The sequence below is a fragment of the Lactuca virosa genome, chromosome 4 (genome assembly GCF_052849685.1).
Source record: "Lactuca virosa cultivar CGN04683 chromosome 4, Lactuca_virosa_CGN04683_v6, whole genome shotgun sequence".
NCBI lineage: Eukaryota > Viridiplantae > Streptophyta > Magnoliopsida > Asterales > Asteraceae > Lactuca > Lactuca virosa.
This window is the reverse complement of record NC_136429.1, coordinates 109508173-109521117: the sequence shown is the minus strand read 5'-3', so window position 1 is coordinate 109521117 and position 12945 is coordinate 109508173. Positions and strand designations below refer to the sequence as shown.

The window sequence follows — 12945 nt, the reverse complement described above, 5'->3', positions numbered from 1 at the left end:
ATATATATATATATATATATATATATATATATATATATATATATATATATATATATATATATATATATATATAGGGCTAGGTTATAACGTGGATGGACAACTATTGTGCGAACGTGTGGACAGTGTTATTCTATGAGAATTACTAAGAGAATAGGTTGTTTAGTAATGTGAATGCGTTCAACCTCACAACTATTTTCATTTTCATGCATTCTCACTAATTCTTATTCATTTTTGTTCCCACGCGTCGTTTTTCACTCATTTTCATTCTTACAGAATACGACATAATAAACATTCTGACAGAATGAGAATAATAAAAAAAAGTCTGTAATAAACTTATAGATGGTTTAATTAGTGAGAATGTGTGATGATGGCAATATTTATGTAAGATTAAATCTATTCATATTATCAAACAACATTCTTTGTCATTCTCACAGAATAACATTGTCCACACGTCCGCAAAATATATGTCAATCCACATTTGAACCTAGTTGTGTAAGGTTGAACGCATTCACATTACTAAACAACCTATTCTCTTAGTAATTGTCATAGAGCAACATTGTCCACACGTCCGCATAATAGTTATCCATCCATATTATAACCTAGCCATATATATATATATATATATATATATATATATATATATATATATATATGTGTGTGTGTGTGTGTTTTATAGTCCAAAAGAAAGTAGAGAGATGAGGCGAAACTGGAATCCATTAATCGTTTTTGCTGAAAAACTGGACGTGCCTCTTTAGGGGACGCGACGTGCCTCCGACCCAGTGGGCTAATTGTTTTATTAATGGTTTGGGGTATTTAAAGGCTATTAACCCCTAGGGTTTGATCATTCCTAGCCTCCATGACCCTTTGAGCAATTTTACAGAAACCTTAACCATCTCTCTCTCTCTCTCTCTCTCTCTCTCATTCTTGAGAATTTGGTTGATTTGTGAGCTTATTTCTCCGTTTTTTGAGTGAAGCTTGAAGATCAAAAAGTTATCTAGTGTCAGTAAAGGAAGGTTTAAGTTTGGATCAAGCAAAGTTTCCTCATTTATGGACCTTTGTGAGTATAAAGTTCCTAACTTGCTCTTTGGTTCATTAGATCTTGTTATTGATCATATTTTATCACTTTTTGGTCCATTTTGTTTATGACCTTGGAGTTTAGATGACTCCAACACCTTTTGAGTACCTAGGAATACTCTATGTACCTTTTGGACTTGGAAAGTTGGTACTTTGTGCATGTGCTTTAAGCCATGCAAGCTATTTGGTCCTTTATGTTATTTTTGGAGTGTTAAAGTTTAGATCTTGCATGATGGTGATGTCTTAATAGATAAAGTTGTAAACTTTTTATCCATTAATACACTAGTGAGATTCATATTTGGAAACTTGAGCCATGAATTAATGGATTAAGTCGAAAGACCCTTATGAAAAACGACTAGGGCGCAACGCGACTTCTGAGTTTTTCCAGATGCATGTCTGACTGTCTGAAAACACGACTATCTTAGTGGGCGTGAAGCACCTAGAAAGTGGCACGACATGTCTTTTGACCAACACGCTGAATTTTCAAAATTTTGAGAAAGTTTGACCTTGGGTCAAACTTTAGGATTTTGAGTCATGGACGGATACCTGACCACTATTGATTTAAGTGGTGCACGTAGCTGATTTGTGTGACTTGTTGTGCTGTCACTTCAATTTTTGATCAAGTGAGTCTTCTCACTATACTATATAAGAAATTAGGTGTCATTTTATGCTAGACTGTCTTTGTGACTTTTGCATGAAAGACTGTGGTTAGATCACAACACATGTATGAAATACTGTGGGTGGACCATAGTAGGAAAGATTGCGGTTGGATCGTAGCAACAGAAGTGACTGTAAAACTATGTTTGGATCATAGCGTTCACATGGGTCGAAATATACCCCTAGGGTTGGGCCCATTGTTATGTGTAATATGTGGTAACTCACTAAGCTTTACGCATATGATTTTAAGTACAAATGTTTCAGGTTCTTTTGGTAACCAAGAGAAGGACACAACGTGATTGCATCGCATCTGCTATTTTGATTTTAATATGTTCCACACTTATAGATTCATTACTCTGATTTATGTTATTAAAACAATTGAATGTTACTTTCATGATTGAATGACATGGTTTGCAGTGAACGTGTTGTACAACAAAGTTTCGGGAGGTGCACATGTTAGTTGTAAAGATGGATGTGCTGTACAACAACCTAAAAACTCAACGGAAACATAGGCAAAGTGATGAAGACATTCATAATGAGGTGCTATAATTACCCTCTTTGCAAAACAAGGGGAGACCGTTCAAATATGGTAAGGTTTGGAAAGTTTTAGCCTCTATTCTGAAATGGTGAGGTATGTAGAAGAAAGAAGTTGAAGCTGGTGCAACAAAAAGAACAAAAACACATCGACAAGTTCTACAATTTTATCAGATGTTCATGTTGGGTTAGACTTAAACAACGATGACAAGCTTAAACTAGAATAAATTGTTCGTCCGCGTGAAGAAAAAAAACACGCGGCAAAACACAACACATCAAAATTTTGAAATATTTAGTGGAAAGAACCGATCATCATTCGGGAGAAGAACTCAAAATGGTTTTAGGTAAAGACGAACATTAAGAAAAAAATATCGACTAGGCCTTTTTTTTTCGGCGCAATCTTGTATTTTAGTTTTTGTTATGTTTTAGTTTCGTTTCAATTTTAATTATGTAATTTTTATTTTCAAGTAATGAAAACTTTCTGTTTTTATTTATTTAATATATTTTTTAAATTATAGTATTTTAACTATCTTAAAAAAAACTAAATAAAAAAAATAAAGAAGTGAGATGACGCCAAGGTGGTAGCGTAAAAAAAATCCACAATAAATGAGCTTTTTATTTGATTTTTTTCACGAAAAAACTCAAAATACAAAAATTCATTATATCTCTTACAATAATTTTTAAATGTTGTATATTTTTAATTGGTTAAAACTCTCTGATTCCATACAAAAAATGAAAAAGCTAGCTTGCTCGTCAAATTAAGGGGATGTTTTTGATTTTATTTTGAATCTAAAAAAGATTTATAGACAAAAGGACTTATTGAGTTATGATGATGATAAAATTAGTTTTTTAATAAAGTTTTTGTATTATATTTTGTGGTGGGAAAAATCAATATGTCTATAAGTTTTCTTTTTTTAAAAAAATATTTTTCTTAGTTTATACATGTTTTAAGGTGTATTTGTTTTTCACAACACAAAAAGTTAATGAAAAATAATAATTTATTGAAACTTTTTTTGAAGAGTTAATGAAAAAACATTTTAAAAGTTATGTTCACATTGCCAATTTTTTATTTATTTATTACCTTTTAAAAAACCAATAAATCAGTTAAGTTATTTTTAAATAAATGTAAAAAAAAGCTGTGAATAATTAAAAAAGTTCTCACTACGTTTTTTATATTTTAAGAAGTCAAAGTAGTAACAATATATACTAAAATTAGTAAAGTTAGTGTGGGCCACAGCCCAATAGTAACAAAGCATACGGCGTGGGCAACAAGTAACTAACATATCGTAATCAAATAGCTATTTTTCTCCCAAATGTCATGAAGTGATGAAGGGCATGGGCATGGGCATGTGATTTTCTTACATTTCTACTACACCCTAACAACCTTTCGCCACTCACTGATACTATTCTTTCATCATTTCTCTCTCTCATACACACAGAAACACCATCGGACACATACTGAATTGCGTTCTTGGTAACGAACTTCTTTCCTTCTTTAGTTTCCAATGTAAACGTTGGATCCATTGAAAAAGAAATGGAAACTTCTAGAAAATTTGTTCGCGTTTTATCTTCCTCTCCCGATGTAAACTTTTGATTCTTTAAAAAAACAAAAAAAAAAGTTTAAGAAATCGATCTTATAACAAATTTGTTCCCTCTTTTTGACTTTGTCTCTCAATGTGAATGTTTCATTTAATTAAAACCTGTTTCTTGTTTTCACGTGTTCTAGCTTTACGCCAAATTGTGTATTGATCTTTAAGTGTTTGTGATATTGCCTGAACGAGAACTCAACATTATACGATTTTGTTTTGTGTGTATTACAGGGCTTGTGAAGTGAAGATTCTGATTTTCTTTCTCTAAATTCAGGTGATGTGAACATTTTGTATGAAACTTACGATCATAGTATACACAATCATCTTGGTGAATATACACCAAATCCATCAGATTTGATTTGATCGATTTTCTTAAATATAACTAAGATCATATTAGATTGCCCCTGGCTGCTCTAGTTTTCTTTCATCAGGCACCAAAAACTAATGTTATTTTACTTATGATAAATTATTCAATTTAATAAAGCAGTCCAAGTTAATGGGAGATTCTTGGCATTTTCCTCTGTAAACTTGTTTCTAGATCCCTTCTTGTCTCTTACCAAAAACCAGGGTGTCCAACTTTAGATCTAAACAACATCATTTCATACATCATATTGGAGCTACCATCAATTGATGAGCAAATCTATGCTCTACAAAATCTTGTCGTTTCTTTCAAAACATAATCTTTGTATACAAATTTATTTTTCTTAACCCATTACATTTTTCAGATAAACTTAATGGCGCTAGCAAGGATTTCAAGAAACTGGAGACGATCATCAGGAACAAACACAAACACAAACACAAACTCTTCCATTATTCCTTTTTCCAACACTTCACACTCAACTTCAAATGCTAAAACAGTGAGCAGGATTTTATACCTACAAAGCCTAACCAAAGCAGATCATATGAATTTTGAAGGAAGAGGAATTCATGGGATTGAAGGATATAGATTTGGTCATGCAATGCGGATTTCAGAAACTGAGAATTTTCACTATGCTAGTCTTGAACCAACTAAACCAGGGGACAAACCTAGAGTTGTGGTTCTTGGAACTGGTTGGGGAGCTTGTAGATTCCTTAAAGGAATTGATACTACAATATATGATATTGTTTGCATTTCACCTAGAAATCACATGGTTTTCACACCTTTACTTGCATCAACTTGTGTTGGGACTCTTGAACTCCGTTCTGTAACCGAGCCCGTGGGCCGTGTCCAGCCCGCTTTAGCTAAGCATCCGGGCTCCTACTTTTACCTCGCTTCATGCACCGACATTGATACAAAAAAACATGAAGTAAGCATGGATATTCATGTGGAGTCTTTGGTTTTCTTTGAGACTGTGTTTAGCTGATGTGGGAATCTAACAAATATATATGAATGATTTGTTTTGTTTGTGTTCATGAATAGGTGTATTGTGAGACGGATGATAATAATCATGGACTAGGTTATGAACCTTATCGATTCAAAGTTGCATATGATAAGCTTGTAATTGCTTCTGGAGCTGAGCCATTAACGTTTGGAATAAAGGGTGTGAAGGAGCATGCACATTTTCTTCGTGAAGTTAGTCATGCTCAAGAAATAAGGAAGAAGCTTCTGTTGAACTTGATGGTGTCTGAGAATCCTGGTAATAAGTTTACTCTTTATATGCAGTATTTGTAATTATTTTGTGTGAATCTTGATGGTTGATTTGTAACAAAGACTGAAATGAAAGTATTCAATTTTCAGGTGTATCTGAGGAAGAAAAGGAGCGAATGTTGCATTGTGTTGTTATTGGAGGAGGCCCAACTGGAGTAGAGTTTAGTGGTGAATTGAGTGATTTTATTGTGAGAGATGTTTTTCAACGTTATGCTCATGTCAAAAACTACGTTCGTGTCACACTTATTGAGGTTATAATTCATTGTTCTTTTTTCATACATGTAAATTTGTAAACCTGGTTTGATTTTTTTATTTATTATTATTAAATATGACTTGTGTTTTTGCAACAGGCAAATGAAATCCTATCGTCGTTTGATGTTGGGCTACGGCAATATGCAATGAAACACTTAACAAAGGTAATTTACGCAACATTATTCAGTATTCACAACTACTTTTCCATGGAAATGTGATGAAGAACAGAAATTAGGGTTTGATGAAATATGATCAAACAGAGAAAGATTGAAAAGAAGAAGATGATGAAATTGACTAATTGATTACACGATTAACACAATCTAAAAGATTGCCCAGGGAATCTCCCTCTCTCTAAGCCGAAAGCTTAAGAGCCAATACAAAGTATTACACTGTAAAATTTCTAGACTCCTCACAAATGAAATCATCTTCCCTATTTATTACTCTCTCTCTCTCTCTCTCTAACAGATTTTAGCCATATTCCTGATTTACCCTTTTACTCCTTGTAGATTATGCATGTAGCAACTTTGGTTCATTTGCCCTTTTAATTACCATATTAGTATCTGTATCAAAATGGGACCCATATATATAAAATTAAATGGCTTAAACAAACTAAAAAGATGTTATATATGTATCAGTATGGTGTTCGACTTGTTCGAGGAGTTGTGAAAGAGGTGCAACCACAAAAACTGATTCTTAGTGATGGGAGTGTTGTGCCTTATGGGCTTCTGGTATGGTCGACAGGAGTGGGTCCCTCTCAGTTCATAAAATCACTACATCTTCCCAAATCTCCTGGTGGAAGGTATATACATATATATAGTTTTCATCCATGCATTTTGTGGTTAATATATGAAGAATGAAGCACCTATATTTTTAGAAATGTGTTTAATTAATTGTGCAGGATTGGTGTGGATGAATGGTTGAGGGTTCCTTCTGTTGAAGATGTATTTGCACTTGGAGATTGTGCTGGTTTTCTTGAACACACAGGAAGGCAGGTTCTTCCTGCTCTAGCTCAGGTTTGCTTCATCTTTCACTTGAAAATGTTTTTTTTTTTTTTTGAGTTGTAATTAAAAGCATGGTTTATTTGAATATAACAGGTTGCTGAAAGAGAAGGGAAGTTTCTAGTGGAGCTGTTTAATAAAAAGATTGGGAAGCAAAATGCAGGGAGGGCTTATTCTGCAAGGGACATCGATCTTGGAGAACCTTTTGTTTACAAGCATCTTGGAAGCATGGCTTCTGTTGGGCGCTATAAGGCGCTAGTTGACCTAAGCCAGTCAAAGGTAATTTATTATTTATTGGTCTTAATTTACAAACTGAGAAACGGACATGTAGATCTCTTTTTTATAATTAGTTGATCATAATCTTGTTGTGTACAACAACAGGATGCTGGGGGAGTGTCGATGGCGGGGTTTGTGAGCTGGCTGATATGGCGGTCTGCCTATCTGACACGTGTGTTGAGCTGGAGGAACAGGTTGTATGTTGCAATCAATTGGGCCACCACACTGGTGTTTGGAAGAGATAATACAAGAATATGATGAAGCAACCGGTTTGTTATTGTTAAGTTAATTTAGGTTAGCTTTAGGCTCATAAATTTTGCTACTGTTTCATAATTCCAAACCATCCAAATTTTTCATGATTATGATTCAGAAGATGACATACACCTATTGTAACCGTTTGGAAACTTTTTGATACCTTTCTGGTGTCTAGGAGAGATAATACAAAAATATAAACATTTCCTCGTTGAACCTGCTAATTTTATTTAAGTCGTCTACAGCTAACAAAAAGAAAAAAAAAATTATAAAGAAACATTTTCTGAATAACTTAAGTAGACAGAATCCCATATTTTCATATTCATTAGATATTTATTTTCTAGATATTTTGACTAAGTTGCCATTTTCTTATATGGAACATGCTACTTTAGTAGATATAACTATTAAAAATTTATTATTACGTACAAGTTGTAATTTTGATCAGTTAAACTTTTTTACTTTATCGATTTGGGTTCTGTTTCATCTTTCAAAACAAAAACGTTGCTCAACTAGAAAAATAGGTTGAAGGACGTTCTAAACTAAAAGCTTAATGCATACAGCCTTGGAAATTTTGTTGAACCCCACAATTCATATAGAATATCCAATTTAGTTACATAAACATCATTACATATATATTCACACGAATAAAAAGCACAATTACTTTTTGACATTTTACAAGAAGCTAGCTAGAGATTCACATATCATTCTGTCCAAGTAATATCCAAATCTCCCCAGTTACTTTCGGATACCCCTAAGGCTTTCCACACTGCTTTGGAAGCATCAACGATATTATTAGGGCAAGGTGGTTGATAGTCATGTATGGCATCACAACCCATAGTAGAATCGCACTCATCCACAACCATTGCCTTCACACTCCTCCCGTTTCCATTAATGGTAATATACTTGTGGCACCTGTCCCCTCCTTTATACCATCCGGTTGACAATGCCACAACGGGTGTGTCATCAGAGTGGTACTTTTTGTCACACTCTGATGGACCACCGCCATCACCTCCTTTTTGGAAACTGTTTAATGTAAGTGTTGCTTTCGTCTCACTTGTCACCGGAGCTGAGCATGTGTATGTGGTGTAAAACTTACCTTCAACACAACAATCCGAGTCATTCTCACGGTTGCATTTTCCATGAGGTGGTTTTTTTCCCCTGATCCCACCGCTTGGTTTGCAAGTCTCCGCATTCAATATCTCTAATGAAGTTGCTGCTTGGAGGAGAACCAAAACTAAAAGAAAACAGAAGCTCTTCATTCTCTCCTTCGGTTTGTGAGTATAACTTCTTACAATGGTAATGTGGGATGAATAGCAAGGCACATGGATTAAGTTTTATGTAGAGTTTGGCTCAACAACAAGCCTATTTAGTAGTCAAAGTTTTTTTTTTTTTTTAATGAATTGACAAGATGTTATTCTACGGCACTAGCATATAGATGATACCTTAGACATTCAATTTCTCTTTCATTTTCATAATATAAAATAATTGTAGATGCCGTTTCAACTGATTTGACCAATATAATACAAAATTCTCCGCTATGGTGTTGTGCATAATTTTGTCCCTGTACGAATGTTAATTTATTTGTGAAGTTCAACACTGCATGCATGCAGTTTAGGCTTCCAATCCAAAGCATTATCAACGGCTTTGTATATTTACCAATCTTTGCGATGTATTTTTCTTGTATAACTCACACACTGAATATGCAATCTTGTTAGAATAATTACCATTTTAATTAGTTAGTCATTCTTCTGACTCAAAGAATTGACATCTATCCTTTATCTTTCTCTATAATACCCAATATCCTTTATCTGACTCATAGAAGGTCTTGTATTTTTTAATCTTCCACCTATTTTCTTTTATTTTTTAATACAAATAATACTTATTGATTTTTATACATTTGAATTAATTACTAAATAGAAATAAAAATAAATAAGATTAATAATAGTTAAAAATTTTCATTAATTTAAATAAAAAAAATAGAAATTACATAATAATAATAATAATCACTAAACACCATATTTTTTTAGCTTTTCCCTTCCTAGGTTAGAGTTGCTCGAAGGGACGGTTCCTTTAAAATATCAACCTCGCTTGATTCATTTTGTGCACGAATTACGGTTGAGATGCATGAAATTACTTTTGTGAAGTTTGAGTAGGATAAAAGAGAAGTGTTGTTTTGTTAATCGGTTTTTGGCATTAGGAAAGTTTCCTTTTTTTTATTAGTCTTTTAAGTTTTTATCTCCGGCATAGTTTTAGAACTTTTAGAATTTAAGTAGGATATTTTTTTGTCTATAGGAACGTATGAAACGCAGTTTTTAAAGAAATAAAAATATTGGTTAACAAGTAATATCAAAGTTGTTTTCTTTCCTATTATTCCTTTGTTCTTTTTTTTTTCTTGTTGCACTTTACTTTTCCTTGGGCACCAAGGTATTACAAGGTTTATACCTTATCCTTGGTATGAGAGCCTATGGCTCGTGAAGATCTAGGGCGGCCGGTTTGAGAGTCGGTTTCAAGAAAAGTGTAGCTTTACGCTGCAGGGTAGACGCAGCAGGAATCAGGTTACGTTGAAGGGAGTGTGATTCGGCTTTGATCGCAAGCAACCTCGATCTTTTTATTGGGCTTGTTCTAAGAAGTGGCGGATTCAATTCAATAGGAGTGGGGTGCATGGCCCCACTTAAAATTTTTTCCCTCTAGTAATATGCAAAAAAAAATAATTTATCTCGTTTTTATTTTTAACTATGGACCCACTTCGCAAACATTGGTCCCCACTCATTTAGATTTCTTTCCCTCGTCCATTTTTCTCTTCCCGTCTATTCTTCTCTTCCGTTCTTTGACCTAGCCTACCAAGTACCCAACAAGTGGAAACCATGGTCCATAGCACAAACAAATGAAAATCGTCGGGAATTAGCACTCTAGAACCACCGCCCACCGTCGCCAAAACTTCGCTCAATCCAGGCACACATCACCGCTGCCTAACGTAGTGAGGCCATTGCCTGAAGCTGCTCACCACCGGCTGACCGACACCATCTGCCGCCGCACACGACCCACCACCGTATGACGCCGCACAACACCGCCGACGAAAAGTTTGTAAGTTTGTTGCACTGATTTCTTTTGATTTTGTGTTCAATTTTCAGAAATTTGGTTTGAAACTCTCAAATCAGGTTTTGTGATTTTGTGTTCCATTTCTAAACTGAAATGGGTTTATCTTGCTTAGTGGTTTTGTGTGAACTGATTTTAGTGATTCCTGATTTCTGATTTTTGCTTTGATACTTTGAACTTAATTTAGATTTAAACTGAATTTTGCCTTAATTTAATACTATTGGCTGATTAATTTGGATTAAATGGGTTTGATACCTTGGTTAATTTGGATTAAATGGGTTTGATACTTTGGTTTGTTTTGCTTAATAGTTATGTGGGACAATGGAAAGATATATAACCGATTAAAAAGGGTGTACAAAGTTCAGATTTTTACTTAACTGTTTTGCTTAATAGTTTTGAACTTACTTAGTGACTTTGCCTTTGTTCTATGTTGAATGGTTTTGTTTAATGATTTTTATTGTTTAATGGTTTTTTATTGTTTAACCAAATCGATTCCAAATGAAATTTTAAATTATTGTGTAATTTGCACAGTTGAAACATAAAAATTTTCCAAGGTTAGGAATGAAAATATCATCAATGGATTTTTTAGTTATGTCCTAGATTTCAATTGTAAAATGATATTTAAGGTTATAATGTTATTCTACTTCTTGTTATTTTAATTTTTTCGTATTAATTTATATGGTCAACGGTCAACGGTGCACCCCACTTGACTTCCGGGCTGGATCCGCCACTGGTTCTAAGGTATTACAAGGTTTATACCTTATCCTTGGTATGAGAGCCTAGGGCTCGTGAAGACCTAGGGTGGCCGGTTTGAGAGTCGGTTTCAAGAAAAGTGTAGCATTTAGCTGCAGGGTAGACGCAGCGGGAATCGGGTTACGTTGAAGGGGGTGTGATTCGGCTTTGATTGCAAGCAGCCTCAATTTTTTTAGTGGGCTTGTTCTAAGGTAACGAGAGACTAACCGGAGGCGTGAAATAAACGAACGAGAAGACATAAGCGGGTGGTTTTGATTCGGTTTGTTTTGTGGGTGATGAAAGACGGTAAAGGTGGTTGGAACATTGTCTTGTTGTTCGGTGAAAGAGTGCTCTCAGAACAAACTTGATTAAAGAGGTCAGGGTTGTCAAAAGAGAGAATAGGATGTTGATGGTTAAAAAAGGAGTTTCGATGACGTATCAAGTTTCGGTTTTGACTCCAACGAATTATCCGGTGTGGGGAATCAAAGTCAAGTTAATTATTGATGCACACGACATATGCGAGAAGGTTGAACCGAGAGCATTCGGTGGAAGAATCTCTCGGAATATGACTGATCGGTAAAGGTGTGGTTGTCAAGACACGAAGTGAATGGACAACCTACACAGTGTGAACATTATGGCGTTGGAGTTCAAATCAGGTGGCTTTGGATGTGGCCAAGGAAGAGGTCGTTGATTCGTGAAAAGTCGAGATGGTAATAAATGTATCCAACGGGATGCCATGTTACATGTTACGTGTGTTGTGAACAATCAAAAGGTTGATAGATGACTTTGGATGTGACCGTTGTAAAGGTGGGGTGTCCGGGAAATTTCGATAATCGAGACAGTTCGAAAAGAAGGTGATTAAACACTACTATGAATGAGCGGTATGACTAAACCGATTAAGGGGATGATTGTTAGGTTAATCGGTTTTTGGCATTAGGAAAGTTTCCTTTTTTATTAGTCTTTTAAGTTTATATCTCCTGCATAGTTTTAGAAGAATTTAAGTAGGATACTTTTTTTGTCTAGTATATATATATAGGAACATATGAAGTGAAGTTTTTCAAGAAATAAAAATATTGCTTAGCAAGTAATATCAAAGTTGTTTTCTTTCCTATTACTCTCCCCTGTTATTCCTTTGTTCTTTTTTTCTTGTTGCTTGTTACTTTTCCTTAGGCACCAAGGTATTACAAGGTTTATACCTTACAAGTGTTTGTAGGAACACGTTATGTTGGTTCCTCTTTATGCATATGAAGACATGGTATCAAATTGTGGGTAGTATAGTGATGGTGGTGAAGTATTGAGACTGAAAATGTTTCCGAACGGTGGTTTCTATGAACTAGTAAGTCGGACATTGTTATGCCCAAATGTTGGTTGGTGTAATTTTGCGAATTTTGTGGATCCATTATGGCTGAAAATAAGATATAAATGTAGAATTGTTGTTTAAAAATGTTGGAGATTAAATTAATGAGTATTTATAGAAGGTAAAAGAAATTAATTTTAATTAAAATTTACCGTTTGCCATCTGTCATATTTCAAAGAGCAAAAGAAATAATTAAGATAACAGTGCTTCGTCACAAGAGGATAGTTCATTGTGGGGCCTCTACCTCCGGCATGATGTTCTTGTGTGAGATTGTTGTATGGCGGAATAGCTCAACTCAATGAAAACTAAAAAAGTTATGAAGATTTAAATACTTTAATATCATAATATCAAAGCTTAAATGTAAATTGTTGTATGGCGAAATAGCTCAACTAAGGAGCTGTTTGGCAGGATCTGAATTTTTAAGATCTAAATTTTTAAAAGATCTGAATTTCTAAGATGGTCTGAAATTTTAAGAGCTGAATTTTTAACATGTTGTTTGGT

At 34.4% G+C, this 12945-nt stretch overlaps 2 protein-coding genes across 2 annotated transcripts; one reads left to right on the top strand and one right to left on the bottom strand.

Moving 5' to 3' along the window:
- Positions 1-3592: 3592 nt before the first annotated feature.
- Positions 3593-7466, top strand: LOC145107149 (internal alternative NAD(P)H-ubiquinone oxidoreductase A1, mitochondrial-like). The gene is made up of 10 exons (XM_079044008.1): positions 3593-3739; positions 4086-4128; positions 4580-5140; positions 5254-5470; positions 5572-5732; positions 5832-5897; positions 6369-6532; positions 6632-6746; positions 6828-7010; positions 7113-7466. The coding sequence occupies exons 3-10, from the start codon at positions 4589-4591 to the stop codon at positions 7263-7265; spliced, it is 1611 nt and encodes a 536-aa protein (XP_078900134.1). The 5' UTR covers positions 3593-3739; positions 4086-4128; positions 4580-4588; the 3' UTR covers positions 7266-7466.
- A 494-nt stretch (positions 7467-7960) lies between these two features.
- On the bottom strand, positions 7961-8518 carry LOC145168411 (kiwellin-1-like). The gene has a single exon (XM_079087233.1). The coding sequence runs from the start codon at positions 8516-8518 to the stop codon at positions 7961-7963; it is 558 nt and encodes a 185-aa protein (XP_078943359.1).
- Between the last annotated feature and the right edge of the window lie 4427 nt (positions 8519-12945).

Coding starts and splice junctions, on each gene's coding strand:
- LOC145107149 (XM_079044008.1), top strand. CDS start 4,589: ATGGCGCTAGCAAGGATTTCAAGAAACTGGAGACGATCATCAGGAACA. Junction 5,141..5,253: donor TTGATACAAAAAAACATGAA/GTAAGCATGGAT, acceptor GTTCATGAATAG/GTGTATTGTGAGACGGATGA. Junction 5,471..5,571: donor GATGGTGTCTGAGAATCCTG/GTAATAAGTTTA, acceptor TTCAATTTTCAG/GTGTATCTGAGGAAGAAAAG.
- LOC145168411 (XM_079087233.1), bottom strand. CDS start 8,518: ATGAAGAGCTTCTGTTTTCTTTTAGTTTTGGTTCTCCTCCAAGCAGCA.